This window comes from Elephantulus edwardii, unplaced genomic scaffold (assembly GCF_000299155.1).
Source record: "Elephantulus edwardii isolate Elephantulus edwardi_28Jun2011 unplaced genomic scaffold, EleEdw1.0 scaffold00009, whole genome shotgun sequence".
Classification (NCBI taxonomy): domain Eukaryota; kingdom Metazoa; phylum Chordata; class Mammalia; order Macroscelidea; family Macroscelididae; genus Elephantulus; species Elephantulus edwardii.
The window spans coordinates 9,892,053-9,915,365 of record NW_006399759.1 but is presented as its reverse complement, the minus strand read 5'-3'; the positions used below and the strand labels follow the sequence as shown (position 1 = coordinate 9,915,365).

Genomic DNA, 23,313 nt, shown 5'->3' with positions numbered 1-23,313 from the left:
GATTTTCTCTTTATTGAAACTCAATCATCTGATAAGACATGAATGGTTCCAATGAGATGAGGCCAAACTAATACTGAAAAAATTGAAAATACAGAATTAATGCTGATGCAATCTACATAAAAATGATCATGGGAAAACTTAAAAATCATAAACAAGCACAGTATTTCTCCAAATAGTCTACACCTGACTCATAGCAGTCCTCTAAGATAGAGTAGAGCTGCTCTGTAAACTTTGCAAGACTGTAATCTTTCTATCCCCCCATCTTTTTTTTTCTTTTACATTGCTTTACATACAGAGTTCATCTACATTGTGGTTTACACTATCCTTCATTCACATTGTGTTTTCATGCAATCATTCACTATGCTTAATAAAATCAATCACCATTAAACTATGCCCATCACTACCCTGTCTTTCCAGATCCCCACTGGATCTTTCCTGTTTCCTTTACCCCCACTCCCAAATTGTGTGACCCTATAATTTCCGCCCCCATCCACCCTCACTGCTCTGTTCCCACTCCTTCCTCCACCAGATCCCTATACATGTTTTACAGTAACATTCCTGAGTTAGTTCACTCAGCATAATGCCCTCTTGTATCTCCCAAGTTGTGTAGTCATTTACAAAATCTCTGCTCCTGAGTGCTGCATACTATTCCATCATTTGAATGTACCACTATTTCTCAGTCTGTTTGATTGTAGTTGGACATTTGAGCTATTTCCATGTTCTTGCGATTGTGAATAATGTTGCTATGACCATTGCTGTACAGATCTCCATTTGTGTCAGTTCCAATTTCCTTGGGGTATATTCCATAAAGGAGAATAGCTAGAATTTCTGTGTTCAGCTTTTGGAGCAAACACCAAGTTTCCTTCCAGAGTGGTTGTACCATTTTATGATCCCACCAGCAATATATGAGTTCCTATCTCTCTATATCCTCTCTAGTATTTATTGCTTGCTGTCCTATTAAACTTTGCCACTGCTTACTGGGCTAAGATGGTATTTCATTGTGGTTTTGATTTGCATCTCTCTTATATTGCCAGTGATTTGGAACATTTCTTCATGTGTCTTTTGGCCATCTGAATGTCCTCTTGTGTGAAGTCTTTCCATGTCGCTTGCCCATTTTGTAATTGTGTTATCAATCCTTTTTTTTGAGGCCCTGTAGGATCCTGTGAACTCTTATTATGAGACCCTTTTCTGAGATGGTATTACGAAACACTTTTTCCCAGTCAGTAGGTTTTCTTTTCACCCTGTTGGAAAAACTCTTTGATGCACACAGAGATTTAATCTTTGGAAGGTCCCATTGATCAGTTTTATCCTCTCCTGGTTGTATGTTTCTAGCTGTGTTTGACAGCCTTTTTATACCATAGGTGAGGCTTTCTGATCTTGGTCCCAGTTTGTTAATGACTATAAAGTTTACGGGAGCCAACAACGACATCTCTCTCCCATGGAACAGCTGGTGACCATGGAATGGCAGTTAAGTGGCCAAGTACTTAATCACAGTGCCACCAAGATTTCATCAGACTGACTTACCAGAAGGTAAATCACATGCAAAAGAAACAGCAATGAGAAAATGTCACCTTATTTCTATAATTTACCAAAACTAATAAATTCACATAAGTATTCAGTGAAAGAACTTAAAAAAGAAGAAAACACAAAAAGTCCACAACAATTTTTACACAATCCAGTGGGTGGGTGGGGTGAAGGAAATGGGAAGGATCTTTTGTGAAAAACAATGTATTCAAACTTTGTAAATAAGTCAGAATAAAAGAAAAAAAGAAACATGAGACACTGATGAGGAAGCAGAATGCAGAATTATGTAATATCTTATAAAGAAAAATTTGAAAGAATTATATGAAATTATGGGTAATCAAGTTATAGCATTCCTTTTTTCTCCCTGTACCTTTGTAATTTTCAGTGCCCCCAAAATATTTAACTGTGAAATTTTTCTTACCAAAAAAACAAAGACAATGTTAGCATAAAAGAAAATTTAAAAAAAAAAACCACCCTAATTTTTACTATGTTAAATTCTTAGGGAATTTCACTTTGACCAAGATAGAGTGACAGAAATTCATCCTCTCACCAATAAACAAACAAAAATATCACACAAAATACATAAACTAACTTTTCTTATGCTTTTCTAGATTGTTCTGCTGAGGGAGAATCTTAAGAGGAACCTGGCGGTTTCTTTGAGTTTCAAGAGTTGGAGGTGGAAATTTGAGGAAGTCAAAGTATCTAGAAGTTGGAGGCAGAGTGTAGAAGGAAGTAAGAGACACAGAGAAAGAACTCTAGGGATGTGCAGAGGGTTCTGTACATGTCAGATGGTTCTATATGTGTGTGCGCGCACACAAAACAAGGCCAGGAAAAGTAATCTAAACATTTAGAGGGAGCAGTGTTCTGAATTCATGCATGGCCAGCAGCTGTTCCTGTTGGTATCAGCTAGAGAAGGAAATAACATAGTTTATGGGTTATCAAACAGAATGTACCAAATGCTTTTGCCTCCACAGTGAGGCACTGCAAGCAGCCTGTCTTTCTAACCCTGATCTTTTCTCGCCTTAGGAAGGATGGCACAAAACCTGTGAGATGCAGTGGGTTTCTGAGAAACCTAACTACTGCCCAGACAAAGGTCAAGAATAGTTAAAACAATTGTAGTTTACAAAGTCAGCCCCTAACAATGTGTAATGAGAAAAATAAGTCACTCAAAAACCAACCCCGACATGACACAGTTGGCAGAATTAAAAAATAGATGTATTAGAATAATTTTAGATTTATTCTTTACAATGAGGATTTTCCAAAGGGATGCCTTATAAGTAGAGATATGGAAGATATAACTAAAGCCAAAGTCAAACTTCTGCAGTTGAAAAATGCAAAATACCCTAGATAGGACAGACAAAGAAAAATCATGAAGATGAAAATGCAACTGTGGAAACTCTCCACAGTGAAACCAGACAGAAAAAAAATAATAATACAAAGTGGTGATTTGCTCCACATTTATCTTACAATCCCATAGTATCACTATTAAAATCTCAGCATACTTTTGGGAAAAAATGTCAAGCTTATTCTAAAATTTATGTGACAGTTCATAGGACCTAGAGTAATCAAAACAGTATTGAAAAGGACAAGCAAAGTCTGAGGAAGAACTTGCTTGAAAGCTACACCCATCAAGGTGTTATAATATTGGTAGACAGACATACAAATCACCAAAACAGAAGAAACATGCAGGAAAAACCCTTATATTATGATCAGGTGGTCTTTGATAAATATATTGATGCCTGATTACTACTGAAACAAAACTACAGGATCATCAGATGTTAAAAAAACATGAGGGTAGATGATAGACGACAGACACAAGCACTCCCTATAATTTTTGTTTGTGTGAAAGTCCCAGACAAGGCCCATCTGCAGAAGCATCAGCTCGCTGGCTGCCTGGGTTAGAGGTGGGAGTGAGACGTGACTGCAGACACAGGAGACCTAGAGGAGAAGGGGAGTGTCTACAGGGATCATGGCACAACGCTGTAAATTTACTAAAAGTCATGGAATCATGCATTTATGCGAGCTGCATTTCATGCTCTGTGTTGAGGGGATGTCTCATTAAAGCAGAGTGGTTTGTTTTTGATTTTTAAGCACAGGAAAGGGAAGAAGCACCCTCCCAAGCAAGAAGGGACCAACGCTTTCTCTCTCTTTTTTTATTTTCACTTTCACACCTAATCTTTTTCCTTTTTCAGTTGTTTTCATTTTTTAGACACTCCTTCATGAATTTTCCTTTTTATATTTGAAAACTGGAAAGAAATCATTTATGATCCTGTTAATTCAAATCAACATTAATGAATGGAAACTATTCTTCCAGATTTCTTTTATATGTGTGTGTGTTTTTATCCCTCTGCTTATTCAAAAATACTGTCTTATCCTTGTTTTTCCTCACTTGATCAAGTATTTCTTTCCTAATATATCGCTTCTGGGTTTACTGTGGTTTGCTTCTCCCCCCTCCTTTCATGGGGTTTGTATAAATATGCCGTGTATTCACATGAATTCATTTATGTCAATTACAGGAATGGTTTCCCAAGGTGAGGCCAACTTTGCTCCGTCTCTGAGCCCGGGGAGCTCCATGGTGCCGATGCCCATCCCTCCTCCCCAGAGCTCTCTGCTCCAGCAGACTCCACCCAGTTCTGGCTACCAATCTCCAGACATGAAGGCCTGGCAGCAAGGAGCCATGGGAAACAGCAAGTAAGGGGGCCCTGTTATATAGAAGCGTCCCTGACATCCTGTAGTACCTAGCTGTCTTTTCTTCATGGGCTGATTGTATTTCCACACTCTTAAGTAAAAGTGGTTTAGTGGTAAGGAAATGCGCTGCCAGCCCAAAGGCTTGCAGTTGGAATCCACCAGTTGCTTCGTGGAAGAAAGACGGGCAATCTCCCATGTAGTTTACTGCCTTTGAAAGCCTGCTGGAGCTATGCGTCGGTTCCAGCTAGATGGTACACAGCAATACAACTTGAGTTGTGTTAGAAAGCATAATGAAAAGAAAAATTGTACTCAGTCCTGTTAAGTATCCATCTTTAAAACAAATAGATGTGTTCACTGTACAGAGAAATAATCAAGTGACTCTAACCTTACCCCCAGTTCCCATCAGTATTAGAGGCCCCCTGGGACAGGTGTAGATGAATGTGTTGTTTAGGAAGTCTTTCTCTAAAACAGCACTTATACATCTGAAATAAGAATAGCAAAATGTTAGAATTCATGCAGCTCCATAGAGGACACATGAGTTTCACTCTTTGTCCATCTATTGGAAAGCTTCCATAACAACACAAGGTTTTAAGACCCTCATGTGGCTCTGCCTTGCCCTCTCTTTGCATCTCTAGATTTTCAGTTGTCTGATTTTACCCAGTTTCCTTAGAATTATCTCACTAAAGTCATTCCTTCCCCACCCCCTGAATTTTGGCTGCTGAACTCTTCACACATCACTTGAGTTTTATAAGGATTTTAATTTGGCTTCTCTCGGTTCTAATGACAGGGAGGCTGTTTGATCTGACAGCATAATAAGTAAGGCAGTTAAAGTTGAAAACTTAAGACTGTATTCTCTTAAAGTTCACTGAGAGGTGAGAGAGGAAATCTTTCTGGTAGGGAACTATGTAGCACTCAGAGAAACCATGTATAAATTAAATGAAAAAGGAAGTGCCTCCCAAACACTTAAGATTTTTGTCTCCTAATGTGTTCTAATTCCAGCTTCCCAAATTCATAATGCATTATTTTGACGGTCCATCAGAACGGCGCTCTCCTCTCCCTACCCAGCCGTCCCTCCGCTGTACCTATGCCTCGCAAACTCTCCTGAGAAATGGCACTAAATTCTCCCTCTGGACTTGCACCTGTGCATTTAAATATGACTTTAGAGAAGGCATAAACACACAGTGAATGCTGGCAAGAGTCCTGCCTAGGACACTTCTCTCTTAGTACAGTTCATTCCTTGAAAGACGATTCTCCACCTATTTCCTCTCCTTTGAATCTTTACTCAGTGGTACAAGCTTTCATCCCTTCCCATCCACCAGAGCGTTCCTGTCAAGGTCCTTCCTGTCCTCGGTAGTGCCACAGCCAGTGGTCAATGGTAGCATTTGACATATTTCATCATTTTCACTTTTTAGCCTTTATTCTTTAGCACCCCACTCCCTGTTGAGTGAATTTTCTCTTCTCAAAAAGATGACTTCTCTGATCTCCTGTCACAGAGTCAGATTTTCTGGATGTTCCTCGTTTCTCTGACACCCAGCTGAGGATGCCAAGGCTTCTGCTAAGACTGCCCTGTGTACTGCTAGCCAGATGATCCACGTCTCAAATCTGCCAAAGAGGGACCATTTCTTCCCATAAAGATTGATTGACAGCCTTGGAAATCCAGTGGAGGGCGACTAGGAGTCAGAATTGAATGGATGGTAGTGGGCTTAGCATGGCTGTATCATTCATATTTAAATTCTCCCCTGAATGCCATAGGGCATGTCCATCTACCTTGTTGACATCTCAGAAGTCTAGTAGGACTGTCAAGTTTAACATGACAAACCCTATGGGGAGCTTCTCCCCAAACCTGGTCCTGTTCTACCTTACCCATGCTCAGTAAAAGGCAGCTCCACCCTCTGGTTATTCAGAAAAAAACTTTTTCTTTCACATCCTACATCAAACCCACCAGCAAGTCATGTGACCTTCAGAATTTCACACTGATTCAGTCTGATTGAATCGTAGTTGACAAAGTGACTCCAGAACTGACCCAAATTATAAAATGTGTACCAGAATAGGAAAAATTAGGGGCTGCCACCCTGCTAGAAACAGAATTCCCTCTTAGAAAGGAATGTACATTGCATAGCAGCCCAGTCTCTTGCCCAGCAGAGAAGATGACAGCCATGCCCGGATTAAAAAGCCAGCCATGCCCAGCTGAATGTGTGTCTCCCCACAGGTTTGGCAATCATCCAGTCACTCACATCAGACTCCTGAAAGGGGCTCTGTGTGCCCCGTCCATGGCTCCCATTCCAGAGTTTTCCCCCATAATTTTCTCCATTCACTTATCATTCCAGTATTCTTACATCTTACATATCTGGATCTTTTCTGGTGTTACCATATTGGCTGTGGCCAAACTAGTTCAAAGTGCTCACGACCAGTGACCACCTTGTTAACCGCTCTCACTTCTTAGCTGTGTCACTTTAAACACTCACAAGCTGCTGTTATCTTTGTTCTGCTTCCATCCTTGCTCCGCTACAATCCAGTAACCACAAAGTAGCGCCTGAGATGATTTAAAACTGAAGGCAGTGTGCCAGGCCTTCGTTCCAAACTTTCCAGTGGCCCCAGCTTCTTCAAAGAACAGCGTAAGCCCTATAAGGCCCTGAGTCATCTTGCTCCTTTCTGCCTCTCTGACGGGGTTTTTAAGCTGGTTCTGAATGGTTCAAAGCCCTGCTCTCTGGCCTCGTGCACTGTTCTTATCACTCACCCACACACTGGCTTCTCTTTATTCCTGTGTGCCTCAGATGAGCCATGTAAATTGCACACTCAGGTTTTTCATGTTATAAGCCTTCTGCTAGAAGGGTCTCTCCCCTGTTCTCACTAGTCACGTGGCTCTCTCATACTTCAAGTCTCTTCTTAAATGTCACCTTATTAGAGCAGAGACCTTCCTGATCATCAATTCTAAAACACCACTTCCCACCCCTGTTCCTTCTTTCCCCCACTGCTGTATTTTACAGAGCTCACCACCTGGTGTGTGCTAGTCTGCTTACATGTGATCAGCTTTCCCCAGCTGGAATAAACATACCGTAAAAGAGACTGTGTATTGTTTATGCCTCTATCTCCACCCTCTAGAACATGTTGTTGTTGTTAGGTGCCATCGACCAGAACACATAAAGACCCTCTGAACAAGAGATCGGAACCTTGCCCCCTGCGGGTCATCACCATGATCTCGCCTTGTGCAAGCCGGCTGCTGCAGCCACTGCGTGGGTCCCTCCTGCGGGGGTCTTCCCATCTTTCACTGACTAGCAAGCACTTTATGAAAGCATCTGTTGAGTGAATCGGTACAGACTGCCCAAGCCCCTGCCCTGCTTGGATTTGGAGTCAGCTGTGGACTTGGATTTTTGTGGCACTTCCGTAGTTTCTGTGAACATGCATTTTTTCCAAACAATTTGAGAAATTTAAAAATCCCCTTTTACTCTTGCGATATTTCACACTCACTAACTTGACTCATGTGCATAAGTTTATTAGTCAAGAGAAGCGGCACCTCCACTGTGATTCTTGGCTGCACGGCACATGCTGCCACAGGGGTAGCCGCTGCTGTCACACTGAGAGAGGCTAGCTGATGGCAGAAGTCGATGGGAGAGTGTGTAGGTATAAGAGGCTGAAACCATGAAATGATTAGAGAATCATTAAGTAGAATGATGTAATAGAGCTCAGAGACCATGTAATGTGGTTCTTTTCTATTATCTCTACAGTGGCAAGAGAAATAAAGGATTAAACCAAATCAAATCTATTTGTCATGAAATAAGGCAATGTTTTCATGTATTACTAGTCTCATGGGAGAGTCCCAGTGCTTATTAGCATTTATCAGCCGAGGAATTCTGCAGTTTAATCCTTTCTTTGTCAGACTTGTTTGACTAGGGATTCATCCCACTTGTTAATACCTGGAATATCTATGGAACTCCTTGGGGCCAAAGTTCTTCATCTTCCCTTTACTCCGTCATTACTTGTAAGTGCTGTTGACTTAACCTGTAGCAATACTGTGCACAACAGAATGACCCCTACCCAATCCTGCAGTAGCCTCCTATTTTTTAGGGACCACCACACATACCTGATGCTCCCCTAATAAGATGTTAATAACTGCCCTAGGCAAACAGGAAGCAGAAAAAGGGCGTTTTGAGAGGCAGAATCAGGCTTGTGAGGCCCATGACCCCACAGGCCCTTGTAGGTCCAGGAACAATGACAAAGATACAGTTCTCTCTTGATGGATGCAACTAAAATGGCATTATTGGCAAAAGAAGTTTGAAAGAACTTAAGCTAATTTACAGTCTCAAATATAAATCTGAAAGGAAATTAAACTTTTTACAATAAGTATGGCGTCACTGCAGTCTTACAGCTTTTGTGTGCATTAAAGTGCATGGCCCTGCTCCCTTCAGTAGTGATTTATGTGTCAGATGACAAATGAATATTGTCTGAGGCAGAAATAGTCATTAGAAAATGGATTAATAGATTGGGGTGGGGTTTTTTTCTCCCTTTAGTTTGGGGATGCTTCCTCATAAGATACAGCCTGTGCAGACATTTGTGGTCCCACGGATGCATTATTCACCATTTTCTAGCCACATCCTTTTCTTTGAGCATTTACGTTTTATAATTTCCTGGGAAACATTTGCTGTTTTCTTCAGGCATGATGAATGGGCTGTTTCTCAGTTTGTTAAGTTCAGTATGATTACCTTAATCTACCAGAAGCCATAAATGTCAGTACATTCTTCTTACCACCAGAGCTAGCAGTGAATAGCTCAGCCATTGGGAGGGCAGTAATTTTTTTTTAATCAAATTCTCTGGAAGTGACATAAAAGCAGGTGGACTTTACCAGCATCTTACAGTTTAACTATTGCTGGATAATCATAAACTGTTCACCATTGTTACAACCTATGAAAGGTATAATTTATGTCACAACTTACCAAAGATACAATTTATGTCCTTTTCCTTTAGAACAATAAAGAGGTGTATATCTGTATCCCTGGAGATTAGAGTTGGGGTTGGGGTTCAAATACGAAGTTTATAGTTGAATTTACTTGAACTTTATTTCATACTGTTATACTTATTAATGGTAACTCATTGCACATTTGAAATGCTTGATGTAGTAGCAGTGCAAAAGTTAATCATGAAGAAGGAAGACAAGCCTTCAGGGGCGGAGGCAGGGGCGGGATGATTCCCCTCTCCTATTTCTTTCCTGGAAAAAGACATGAAGCTACTACCCTCAGGCCTATTGTAGTCTTTAAAACCGTTAAATTTGCCAAATGAAAACATCTAGATATATTCACCAGGTTTTTCTTGTTGTTTACAATGTAGTAAAAGCAGCCAAAAGTTGAAACATTGAAAAAAAACGACAGTAAATTGACTTTAAAGGCTCTTTTAATGTGTGTAAAGAGTAGAAATGATCTTTTCTGTACCGACTCCCCATAAATTTAATTCACTGGAGCTGGGCTAAGCCCTAGCTAGGAGTGTTGATTTTCACCAGGTTCCTTAGAGAATGCACATGGTCTCTGGGCTCTAATTTGGAAAATACTGGAATAAATACAGTAAAGTCTGTAAAGAGAAAAAAAAATCAGAACAAAAGCAGCTCAAAATCACTCATAGTCATTCAGTCATCAGTTACTGAATGCCAGCCATATTCCACTTAGTAGGAGAGACAAAGAACTAAGTAGAATGCGTTCATCATTCCTCCAGGTGCTGAGTCTAAAAAAATACAGTTAACAAGAAAGCCAGCCTTGAATCATGTATTCTTTTAATTCATTCACTGACTGTTTTTGAGGATGTATGACATACACTTTACTCATGGGGGATAGCCTCTGTTTAAGAAAATCAAGTAGTATAATAAAGTGTAAAATGGCTTTAGTGGCTATGTGGTTAAACATTAGTTATCTGGAAGATTTATTTTGGTGTAACAATCTCTTCTTAATTATTCCTAGTTAGAGCTGATATTGGACCAGAGAGCTATTAAGTTATAGTGAATGCTTTCTAATTATTAAGCAGCTTGTTGTTGTTGTTGTTGTTGTTGTTGTTGTTATGTGCCGTCGAGTCGTTTGCGACTCATAGCGACCCTATGTCCAACAGCCCTAAACTCCGCTCTGTCCTGTGCCAATCGCACTGTCTCTGACACACCCATCCCGATTATCCCAGTCACTGAATCAATCCACCTCATAGACGGTCTTCCCCTCCTGCACTGTCCCTCTACTGTACCCAGCATGATGTCCCTCTCCAAGCAGCTTAGAGTTCAAAATGTGTCTAAATTGTATTAAATCTTCCAAAGTTGTAGTAAGATAGTTTTAAATGTAATGTGTGGAGAATATAAAATATTTTATTCCTAATTGTATGTCATAATGACGAGTCAGGCCCCTGCCTCTTTGCCCCATGTTCCTGTTCAGTGGGTGTAATCGGTATTGTTTTTGAGTTAACAGTGTGTTCAGTCCAGCTGTCCAGAGCCAGCCCGCGCCTGCACAGCCAGGAGTGTACAACAACATGAGCATCACCGTGTCCATGGCTGGTGGCAACACCAGTGTGCAAAACATGAACCCAATGATGGGCCAGATGCAGATGAGCTCCTTGCAGATGCCAGGAATGAACACCGTCTGCCCTGAGCAGGTACGTGGCACGGCCGCACACTCACAGCCCACGTCACATCTTGTCCAGCAAGAGCACCGTTCAGTCTCCCCGGGAAGCCCAGGCTCATCTGTTCCTTCCCGTCATCTCTTGCTCATTACTCACGACTAAGAGAAACCGTCCAAGTTTTGACAGACATTCTAAGATTTCAGTCTCGTAAGATTTTAGTATTTTAAATTTATTATAAAATATTACAATTCATTATCTTGGAATGAAATCTTTCATATTGGCTTACAACTAACCCCTTTTTTATTCTTAAACACATTTTCTTTATTTTCTTCCTTCCAGTTGAGTAAACATTTCTGTAGTGCTTAATGTTTACAAAGATATTTATAAATAAGTGGGCAAAATCAGTGAATTTCCACCATCTGAGCATACACCACAGCTGCCACTCCAGCAGCCCAGAAGCCCTCCGCGTGCCCTACAGTCACTTCCACCCTCACGAGGGAAGCCACCGTCCTGACTTCTAGGACGCAGCAGACTGCAGCTTTTCACTCTTAACTTCCTGTTACTTTCCTGTCCATGAACATGTTCTTCTAGAAGAGCTGGATCTTCAAGTTCAACAGCCAGCTGGTAATTTGGTCTTCTGTTTGTCTTTGATAGATGAGTGATCCAGCACTGAGACACGCAGGCCTCTACTGCAACCAGCTCTCATCCACTGACCTTCTCAAAACAGAAGCAGATGGAACCCAGGTCAGTAAGAAAAGTCCACACCCAGAACTGCCAGGGGCCTTCTAAATGTGCAGGGGCCTGACATCAGGATTCAGACCTGGTATGCTTGCGGGCATGTCACTGAACTTTCCTGAGCTGCTGTATAACCAGCAGAACTAACAAGAGGCCCACTTCTGGGATCGAGAGGGTCAGATGAGCTAGGTTTTCAGAAGCTTTAACTTAGGGCCTCGGTAGAGTAAAGGGATGGCAAATGGTGGTCACAGACCATCAGTTCTAAAGAGAGGGGGAAAAAAGTAAACCCAGTTCTAAAGTTCATTGTGCTCAGAATACCTCAGGAAAGCCCAGGGGATTCTGACAGCAGAGTGTCTTTTATGCACTCCACTTCCTTTTAGAAATTTTTAAAACTAAAAGTAGCAAGGATGACTACTTTTCTTGTATTAATCTACTATATAATTTTTTTTATATTTTAATTCACTTAATAATATATTCTCTAGAGCTTTAAATTTTTTTTATTATTTTTTTCTTTTTTATTATTTTTGTGTGAGTGTACCGTCAAATCAGATCTGACTGGTACAGGAGGAGATTGCCCCTCCTTCCCCGGCAGAGCATCTGGTGGATTCGAACCGTGCGCCTCTGGGATTGTAGTTGCAGCTCCTTACCACTAGGCCACCAGAGCTCCCCTAACCTTTAAATTTTTTTAAACATCAGTATTATGCTAAAAGTTAGCAACATACATACACACACACACACACACACACACACACACACACACACACACGTATGTATATATTCCCTGCCCTTTGTTGCTCTGTGGGGAAAACTGAGGCAAGGAAGCACCAGCTGTGATAAGGATGCTCTTCCAGGCACTGTGCCAGCACCAGACAACTTGGATTGAGGAGCTGAGCAACCAACCCAAAAGCACAATGGTTCAAATCCACCAGCTGCTTCTCGGAGAAAGATAAGCAGTTTCCTCCCATGCGATTAACTGCCTCTGAAAACCCCCTGGAAGGTCAACTGTGAGTCAGTTCTTACTGAAGGTACACCACAACAACAACAAAGCTAACCCTATGTGCTTAATACCATGTAAATCTCATTAAAAGAGCTCTCTTAGCCTAGTGCATTACATATTGTGCTGCTAACTGAAAGATCCACAGTTCAAATCCACCGGCTGCTCCACAGGAGAAGGATGGGCAGTCTCCTCCCAGAAGGATTCACAAAGCAGTGGAGGGTCACTTTGAATCAGAACCGACTCACAGCAGTGCCTGTGTTACCCTATGAGGGAGGTGTTATTCTCCCACCTTTTTTCCAAAGGTTAAGAAACTGAACCCAAGGAGCTTTATCTATATGCACATTTCACAAAACTAGAAAATGACAAAACTGAAGTTCAAACCCAGGTCTTTTCTAACAGGGACAGTCTGTGCCCTTTCTGTCATATCATGTAGGGTCTGTTGAAAAATAAAAGCAAAACAAATACACATACATTAAATTGTTATGTAACCAAAGAAGACTAACTGAAATATGTTACAAGTAAGCAGTACAAACATTGAAAGGTAGGAGAAATTGCTGATGATCAAAAAACCACTTACTTAAGAGCAATTATAAGACAATTCTAAGAAAAAGTAAAGGAGAAGGGGGGTATTGTGGTGGTTAGAGACTGGATTCAGATGTATAGGGGATTGGAAATAGAAGGGAAGAGACAGGATGGCCCTGGAAAGCTGGAGTCTAGTAAGATCACATAGAAATTGGAATTGGTGAGGTAGACTAGGTAGCGTCCCAGGAGCCTTAGACGCTACTCTAAGGGATTTTGACTCAGTGCTCCAAGTGAAGTCATCACTTTAGCAATGGAGAACATGCTAGTTTAGACTCATCCTGGGAACAGAGGACAAGGAGCGTCAGGCGGCCAGCTCGGAGGACAACGAACGGTTCAGAGGCTCTCTCCATGACCTGAGCATCAGCGTGTGTCTCGGAAGAACGGATTTTTGTCTGACAGTCTTGTATTTCAGAGAAAACTATACTGCATGATCACACCTACAGGCCCCTGGATTTAGCAATTTGGCTAAGTAGTAACAACCAACTTTTAAGTCTGAGTGTTGGGGCAGTCTTTGAATTGATGTGAAAACTGTACTGGAAAGTCCTGGGAGCTCACACCATACTTCTCACCTGACCCGTCACAGGCTCTGTTTCCGTGCCACCCTCTGCCTCTCTGTAAGGTATGGCAGTGGCCCCTTAAGTTCTGCTCTAAGGTACAGCGTATCCCTTACCCCCACCCCACAACAATTCAAAATGGTTTGCATGTAGATTTTTTTACAGTTTTCTTTGTTCTTTTCAATTCTTTTTATATAAAAATAGATTACCTTTTTTAAAAAAAATCATTGTTCCTAAAGCAGCAGAATTTTCTATTTTATCATGCTTTAATCAAGACTATGTTTGGGGATACTTTGTGCCATGCCCAAATTTTTCTACATTTAAATATATAAGCAGATGAAATTTTATAGATTGTTCTTTTGAAAAAATACTGTCAATGCCTAAAAGCAATTTTATGAAAATATTTTTTCTAGTATGTTTTGTTAAATTTCAGTGGCAGGATCTTCTTTCTGAAAAAAATCTGTTTACTCCATTGTTTTTGTGGTTGTGGCAAGCAAAGGCTAGAGCAAATGTCAGGTAGAAATACAGAGATGAGACTATAGAAAAGGAGAAGAAAAAGAACAGAGAGGAGGAGTTGGGGATCCTTGGTTTTTGCATTTGCAAAAAGAACTGGTATGCAGAGGAAGTTGAGACAGAGGCACAGAAAAACCGTGACTGCAGACACAGGGAGAGAGCAAGGAGAGGGGTGGTTGGCCTGGGAAGATGGGGTGAAGCTTTGGAAGGAAGAGGAATGAATAGGAAGAACACAAAGGGGAGGGGAGGGCACAGAGTCACCCAGAGAACAGACTCAGATGGGAGAGTTGATATATTTTAGAGACACTAGTCAGAGCCCCACAGAAGAGAACAAAGGAACATACACAGACAAGAAGCAAATGGTCATATTACTAAAGATCTAGTTCATCAGGTGTGAAAAGAAGAGCTCAGTTTAGGGGATGTCTGCTTTCCTGAGGGAAGCAGAGTAGAGATGTAAGTACATTACAGGGACAAGAGTCCAGAGCTAGACAGAAATAGAGCTTTGATAATGGAGACATTTGGCAATTATTTAGTCAATGAAAGTGAGTGGAAACAACTTTTATTAGACTAGGATAGAAAAGACTTTAGAATAACTCAGAATAGTTGGCATGGATTAGTGATGACTGAAAAAAATAGGTCACTAATCTTAAAAAAAAATGAAGGGGCCCTAGTGGCAGAGTCCAAAGGGAGTGACCCCCTAACCCGAAGGTGGCTCACAGCCACCAGCTGCTCTGTGGGAGAAAGATGGGCAGTCTCCTCCCGGGCAGTGTATAGCGTTGGAAAACCCACCAAGAGTTAGCGATAAATACTTTCTGACTCAGTGGCAGTGAATGAGTGAGAATCTGTTAAAGATGACCCAAAGTTTGAGACACTTATTTCAGGATTCGGACAGTAACGTCTGCACACGAGGTCAGCAGCATCCACAAGAGCAATAGTGGCCTTGATCAGTGTCCTACGGAAACTAAAGCTGGTTCATAACTTCTGGCTCTGGCCTGGGGTTTTTCCCCCCAATAGAAAATGGTAGACCTCTGCAGATGTAGACATTTTTAAGCAACACATGTGTATTAATACTAAAGAGTAGTTGAAGGGAAAATTCACACTGTTCCCAGCTAGTAAAAGTAATGTTATTTTAGGTCATGTATTGAAATGGAATTTCAATCAGGAAAAAAGATGGTAAACATAAAATTGTTCTGTAGAAACTTTGCTTTAATCGTAAAGCCAGTACATCCAGGAGTTATGTAATCTATTTAACTACTACACAGATCATCTGGCAATTACCTTTAGTTGTGCTCTTGTCCTTTATTAAGTTGTGGCGGTTTTTGCTAATACTGGGTTAAAGCCTTAACTTTTTCAGTGACAGCATAGAGAATTTTTATTCTAGTAACATGTCGTCCCTGGAAAGTTTATAAGCCCGTTTTCCAAACATCATACTTTTGTGTTTTGGGTTTTTGTTTTGGTTTTTTTTTTTTTTTTTGGTTTTTTTTTTCCAAACCCACCACTGGAGGCCCAGTCTCTGCGCCTGAGCTTCTCCTAATCCTGACAATATTAGCAGTGATGTTCACTCCCAGTGTTGACGGCAACCCTGTAGGAGGCTTGACCATTCCTATTTTGATTTTACTTTTAAAGTGTGAACTTTCCAGAACCCTGAGCAAAATGAGTGCAGCGATTTTCTTTTTGTAGGACAAGAAGACAGAAGAGTTCTTCTGTGTGGTGACTACAGACTAGAGGAATGCTCTAGTGAGTTTCCACTTCCAGTAGTACCCACTCATAAGCCGGGGGGGCAGGCCCTTCTGTCTAAACACATCTCTCATTTGTGTTCCAGCAGGTGCAGCAGGTTCAGGTGTTTGCTGACGTCCAGTGTACAGTGAATCTGGTAGGCGGGGACCCTTACCTGAACCAGCCTGGTCCTCTGGGAACTCAGAAAGCCACGTCAGGACCACAGACCCCCCAGGCCCAGCAGAAGAGCCTCCTGCAGCAGCTACTGACTGAATAACCACTTTTAAAGGAATGTGAAATTTAAATAATAGACTTACAGAGATATACAGATATATATTTTTCTGAGATTTTTGATATCTCAATCTGCAGCCATTCTTCAGGTCGTAGCATTTGGAGCAAAAAAAAATAAAATTTAAAAAAAAAAAAAGAGGAGTTCACTTTTGTGGGGAGATTGAGAGATGTTTTTGTTTCTTTCTTTGTAAAGGCCTTGGATATTGAAGAAAATCTCAAGGCAGAACAGTTGGACAATCTATTTCTTGAGCCAAATTGAATTATTCTTATTTTTGTAACCAGTCATTGGCTTCTTATCTGGATGAAGGCTTTTGGAGGAGAACCAAAATGACAAGTTCCAAGGGAGGACGAAGGTCTGCCTCCGACAGCCCGGCCCCCACCCTGCTGAGGACGGAGGCCGGGGCCCGGCCTGCAGCGTCCACCCAAGGCCCAGGCAGCTTGTGTGTACAATCAGCTTCTTCGAGCAACTCTTCTCTGTTGGCTTCAAAAGAATATTTTGCCTCCACATCTGTACCCCTTCTCCTTTTTTTTAAGAGATGCCTCCAGGAAAGAGGAAGAAATGAGTATATTCACAGAGGAATCCAAAAAAAATACCATTAGGGGGAAAATGCAATAATATTTTGATGCGATGGGTGAAGGACAAGAAGCGGGTTCTGTCAGTGATTGTAGATAACATTTTTCTGATTAAATCTGGAAATAAAAAGGCAGCCTGTTTTTCTGCTTTTATTGTATTAACAGCTAAGGTAGCTAAAGTTATTTAAAATAAAATTAAATTTATGATCCAAGTAGCTTATTTTCTCCCTTTAAATCTCACTGTAAATATATTTGATTTATTGTAGAAAGTTATTTCTTCTTGTTTAATTTTATGCTTTGGTATCATACTCTTTGATTTTCCTAAATTTGTGTGTGGAATGTAACTTTGATTGTATTGCAGTTACATTTGGCGGATAATATTTTCTTATTTTAATAACTGTGATGCCAAGTATGGATTTACTGTGGGATTCACATCACCATGCCACTGCCAGTCACAGCTGTCCTGGACGAGCACGGGCCGGGCCCTCGAGTGTCCGTGCGGCCGGCCGATTTGAGGGCCCTGCAAGGAACTGTCACCACAGGAAACTCATTCTCAAAGGAAATCATCATATTTTTTTAGATTGACTTTGGGAGTTTGAATTTTCATCAGTGCAAATACAAATTTCTCTGTCCTGCTCTGAGGCTAATTGGTACCATGTTGTCCTCCTGTTGCTCTGCCACGTCCTGCCTCCTCCTGGCTTGTGCGTCAAGGACCCGGTGAACTGACTCTGATCCTAGAAGTTCACCTGCGAGGCCAGGAAAGCTTGAGAAAGGCACTGTGGAAGAAGCAAAGGTAGCAGCCATCGCTCACCTTTACCTGCACCCCTGGGCCCGCGAAGGACAACATCACCCGACATTCTGCACCAGCTACCTCTGCTTCCATGGCAGAGAAAAGGCCATAAGAACTCCCCGTGGAAGAGGAGCGTGGACTCAGACTTCAAGGAAGAAGCCATTTTCCCCGGTCCTCCTCTGCATCTCACCATCCCTCGTTACAGGTAACTCCATCGAACAGCATCGATTCAGAAACTGGACCGAATAAAAAGATTTGACAGAAGGGCTCAAATGGGTAGCAACTATGAAACAAATAGGACACTCAGTTACAAACATTATCTCTTTTAGTTTTCCAGAAAATGCATCCCTGATTTCATCCATTCCCAGCTTGACTACCCAGCCATATTACTCTAGTCCCTGCCAAACCGCTGTAGGAGGTCATTTCCATTTTGTTTGTGATATTTAGATGTGCAAACTTCAGGAAGTTCACCTTTAACTTCAGCATTCCAGATGAAGTTTCCTGACTCAGTGCTTTTTGCATAAGGAACTAGAAAAGTGATAAGGAAAATTGGAGATGCTAACATCCTTCCCCATCCCAGCTGCACCTTAAAGTATGCATGTCACCTTTCAAGGTTTTATAATTGCACTGTTTGTTTTATGTATGTACAGATTAAAATTATTGCTACATTTGAGGAAAATAAAATTGCTTGCTTCTATGTAATTCCTGTCATTCCACAGGAAGTTCCCTTTTCCACCTACCGAATAGAATTTGTTTAACAACCTTGCGGGTTGCCTCTTCATTTACAGGGAAGAAATGAAACTTGCACTCCTATAGGAATTGTCAGAGCCCAAAACAACAAATGAGTAGTTACAAGATAATGAAAGAATGGCTCCTTGAAGTCAGAGTTCCTCAGACTCATTCTGTGTGAACCAGCCACTGAACCCTGAGCACACCCAAGTGAGCTTGTGACAGTGGGCCGTGAGGAAATGACGACTTTGGCTGTTTGCCTGATGATTAAGCACCCTGACTCTGTTGTTTCTTGATCCAACAGATCTGATCCACACTCAGGGCTTCAGGGGGAGCTGAAATATACCAGCTCTCTCCCAGTTATTGGTTCTTGCACACTAACAGCTGTCTGTTCAGATTTCAGTCCCACTTAAAGAGGCTCCTTCCTCATGGCAGTGCAGTTCACAAACACTGGCCCCTGGCGCTTCCTAGTGTGTCCTGGCATCAGCCTAAATTCATCAGCACTTGAGTAAATAGGGCAAGGGTGGGAAAAAATGGGTTCGCAAATGCACTTCTAGAGAGCCCTGGAAGAACAGGAAACACACTGCCCTCAGGTCCAGCCTTGGCATGCTCACGTGTCTGAGCAGAACTGTGCTCTGGACGGTTTTCAAGAACTGCTTTGGCTTTTTTAGAATTAGATTGCCAGGCTTGCTTCTGCGGAGCCTCTTGTGGACTCACCTGCCAACCTTACACTTAAACAAGTATAAGCCTCTTGGGGCCCCGCAGTGACACTAGAAGGCAGGGAAGGGTGTATTTCTTCTAACATTCCTACATGTGTACATAGATCTGGTGGTGGTTGTCTGAAATAATTTCTAGAGGAACAAAACCTCCCCACGGCTGGAATGAAGTAAAAAGGCTCTTTCTATTGGCTAAGGCTGGATGAACATTGATTTCAGTGTATCCTAAGCTAAAGGTAGACCATTAAGAAAATAGACCAATGGTTGAAGAAAAGAATGAGGTTGAAAAAAAAGAAACTTCATGGTTTTGCCCCCTGCTCAGCAGCTAGGGAAAATCTAGACCCCAGGGAAAGGAGACTTGTCTGGTCACAGAGGTAGGCGTGCTGATGCCCTCGTTGATGTTAACTCTGCTTCCCAGAAGAGCAGCTTCTCTTGAGTAACGTGAATAATTCAGAGCAGGCTCTCCCCTTGACCACTCTGTGCCTCTGAAGAGCCTGATGACTTAATTAAGCCATGCAGTCTCTTTATTGGAGAGAACTGTCAAATGCAGCATTCCTCCATTCAGAACCCTTTCTGCCAGAACTAAATTAGCTTGCTTTAGCTTTACACCCACCAGAGCTCTTAACAAGATTAAAAAAAATACCAAACTGTGACCACATTTATTCGTGCAACACATTTTATTGTCTTCTTTACCCAAGGCCTTTTGAGATGGCCGGATCCAGTTGGCATGGGCCTTGCCTGCCTGGAGTGTACACTGGGGACGTTGTAATTGTGATCACAATGGAATTAAGTGGGATGAGAGAGAATGCAAGTTGTTTTATAAATGAGACCTTGTGTAAGGAGCCAAGATGGTTTCCTTGAGGAAGAAATGCTGTTGGAAGTGACTTCTGCAGGATGATGAGGAAGTGGCGTGGAGAGAGAGATCTTCCAAGAAACGGGGGTGGGGGGGGCAGGGTGTGCATGTGTAAGCCTGGAAAGAGCCCCAGAGAGCTGGATTTTTAATTGTTAACCAATTTAATAATGAGCTCTCATAAACATGTTACTAGGATTGTGTCAGCTGATGAGCCAAATGTAATTTAAATCAACCTTTGGCTCCAGAAGAAACGTAAAGTAGGCTTTGGGATTTTCATATGGAAATTAATGCTAGCTGAGAGCTAAGTTCGCATCTCTCCTTTCTGGCTAGAAGTAGAAGGTTCCATACCTTCTTCACAATAGTCTCTAACGGCTAGTGGCAATATTTAAGCCATTGAGAGAAAAATAAAGCTGTACTGCACCAGTTGCTGAAAGGTGTGTACCACCTCAGTTAATTTCTGGGAGGAATTATAAAGAAAACCAGCTCTGCCAGGCTGTGACGTGAGCACTATTACCAGTGGAGTTGAAACATAAAGCCAAGTCTTCTCGATTCCCCCTCGATTGTATAATTTTTGGACTGATTTCTTGTTTGTTGATGTTTAACGGCATGGAAAGACCTGAAGCAATACTTTCTTAAATGATGAAACTAAAGAATGGGCTTTGTGGGGAAAGGGAGATGAGAACTGTGAGCAATTGTTTAGCGGAACCCACCCAGAGCAGACCCTCCACTGGGTGTTCAGAGGCAGATAATCACAGGAGGAGGTCACCCATTCTTCTGCAGGCCAGTTGGTAGATTCAAACCATGTGCCTTTAGGATTGCAGCATAGATCCTTACCACTAGGCCACCAGAGCTCTTTGAACTAAATGGGAGTGATCTTGGTCAGGAGGGTGGCTCACTGCAGTTTTGAGAGAAGTATTCTGTGTGTGTATCTGAAGAGGGAGTGAAGAAAGCGTCATGAAACCATCCTGTTGTCACCTTAGCTTGCAGTGACTTGAAAATGTGGATTCTGCATGGAAGAGTTCTAATAAACGTGATGGCAGGACCAGCACACAGGTCTACCTTTCTCCTGTGGAGCAGCTGGTGGATTTGAACCACATGCCTTGAGATTAACAGCATAACTCCTTACACACCGGGTCACCAGATCTCCCTGAAAACAATCGTATAGTTCTGTACTGTCAACTTGGAACCTGCGCATAGCAGACCCTCCAGCGTGTGGGTTTTCAGAGGCTGTAAACTGCATGGGCAGAGACTGCACATCTTTGTACTGTGGGAGCATCTGGTGGGTTTGAACCACATAACCTTTGGGTAAGCAGAGTAGCTCCTTACCACTAAGCCACCAGAGCTCCCTGGCAACAATCATTGCTGTTATTAAGTATCAAGTCAACTGATAGCAACCCTGAGAACAACTGATCTACACCCTGTCCTGGAGCCTCATGTCTGACATACTCGAGCCAATTGCTGCAGTCACTGTGTCGGTCAAAAAAGGAAGGTCTTCCTCTTGCTGACACGCCACCCCCCCCCCAACCTTACAAGAATGGTAACCTTTTTCCAGATCCTCCAAGGATATTTGGATTCTTTGATCAGACCTTGAAAGCATGGCCTCTTCTCTGGCTCTTGATTCTTAACACAGATGAAGGCTCTTCCCTGCCTAAGGTTGACTCTGGGCTGAGCATTTGTGCTTCGGAAGTTTGTGCAAGAAGCGGAGCCCTGTGATGCTCAGAGGTTCCCACAGAGGACCTGGGCCATTGCCTTGGGAAAAGAACTTAGAATTTGTTAAAGAACCTTTTTTCTAGTTCCCACACACCACTCTACATCAGTGCTCCAGAACTAGAGAATAAAGGGGCTTCCTAAACTCAATTGTGCCGTTCACATCCTTCTCCATCTCTGTTGTGTTGTTTGCAGGGCAGATGATGTGAGGAGCACAGTGGCAAGTACAGAGGTGCTTCAGTGAAGCCATTTCCTTCCTCACAGTGGAGATTCTGGGTCATGCCATTAAGAAATTGTTTTCCTTTCTATTCTGCTGGGCACTGCTTAGGCTAATGTCCACTCTTTTACTAAGAATTTCCCACGTTTGTACAGTACTCTGAGTGAATATCTCATTTGATCTGCAAAACCCAGTAAAGCAATTAGAGTAAGACATAGCCCATTCATGGTGGAACTGAAGTGCAGATTTACGGCCAGGTGGAGGTCAGCCCAAGAGCCTTTGGTATGAAATCCACCATTGTTTCACTGCACATCACCCCAATCAGAAAAGTGCCATTGTTGTTACATGCTCTTGAGTCTATTAGGACTCACAGAGACCCTCTGGACAACAGATCTGGACTTTGCCCGATCCTATACCATCCTTGTAACCTCCTATGTGCTCTTGCCTGCTCTGCAGCACCTACGTCAGTCCATCTGTTGAAGGTCTTCGTCTCTTTCTCTGGCCCTCTGTCTTCCCCACCATGCTTTCTTAGACAAAGACATAATGACTTAATGACTTACAGAGACCCTGAATTTATTAGTGTTCTCTAGAACTCAGGTTGCTATGATACTTGCAGAAGTGGAGGGGGGGAGGTTTGTTTTCATTTTGAAAATAAAACTGCACTCATTCTTAATTTAGAGTGATACCAGAGGAATGTCTATCTGTGTTTCATCGATTATACAAAGGTGTTTGTGTAGATCACAACAAACTGTGGCTGACTCAGAAGGATGGGAATCCCAGAACACTTGATCGTGCTAATGCGAAACCTATACTTGGACCAGGAGGCAGTGGTCAGAACAGAGCAAGGAAACAATGAATGACTCATAATTGGGAAGGGCATACTCCAGGGATGTGTCCTATCTCCATACCTTTTCAACATGTATGTAGAACAGATTATCTGGGAGGTTGGATTGTATGAGGAGAAATGTGACATCAGGATTGGAGGAAGATTCATTAACAATCTGTGTTATGCAGATGACACAACCCTGCTTGCTGAAACTAAGGAGGACCTGAAGCTCTTGCTGCAGAAGATCAAGGACTGCAGCCTTCAGTATGGATTAAGGCTCAGTATCAAGAAGACAAAGATTCTCACCACTGGACCAATTGGCATCATCAGGATGGATGGTGAAGTGATTGAGTTGTTAACAGCTTTAGTCTGCTTGACTCTACAGTCAACACTCTTGGCACCAGTAGCCAGAAAATAAAAAGATGTATTGTGAAAGGAAAGTCTGCTGTTAGGGACCTCTCTGAAGTACTGAAGAGCAATAGTGTCACTCTGGAGACTGAGGTGCACCTGATACAGACCATGGTCTTTGCAATCACTTGCTATGTGTCAGAGAGCTATACAAAGACTAGGGAGGATAGAAGGAGAATTGATGCGTTTGAGCTGTGGTGCTGGAGAAGAGTGTTGAATATACCATGAGCTGCTAAGAAAACGAACAGGTTCATCCTGGAAAGGGTTAAAGCAGGCTGCTCCTTAGAGGCAAGGATTCTGAAGCTTTGTCTG

The 23,313-nt window shown here is 42.1% G+C and overlaps 1 protein-coding gene across 3 annotated transcripts in view; it reads left to right on the top strand.

The window, feature by feature from the left end:
• NCOA1 (nuclear receptor coactivator 1) overlaps nt 1–16,314 on the top strand; it is a 127,766-nt gene extending 111,452 nt beyond the window's left edge. The window contains exons 17-21 of one of the 3 annotated variants that reach the window (XM_006880627.1): nt 4,041–4,215; nt 10,644–10,827; nt 11,449–11,538; nt 15,856–15,912; nt 15,998–16,297. In XM_006880627.1, the coding sequence (XP_006880689.1) occupies nt 4,041–4,215; nt 10,644–10,827; nt 11,449–11,538; nt 15,856–15,900 (494 nt within the window). In that variant the 3' untranslated portion in view covers nt 15,901–15,912; nt 15,998–16,297. Of the gene's footprint in view, nt 1–4,040; nt 4,216–10,643; nt 10,828–11,448; nt 11,539–15,855; nt 15,913–15,997 lie in introns of all 3 variants that reach the window. The other 2 variants (XM_006880625.1, XM_006880626.1) reach the window with 2 other exon arrangements.
• Nucleotides 16,315–23,313: the final 6,999 nt, after the last annotated feature.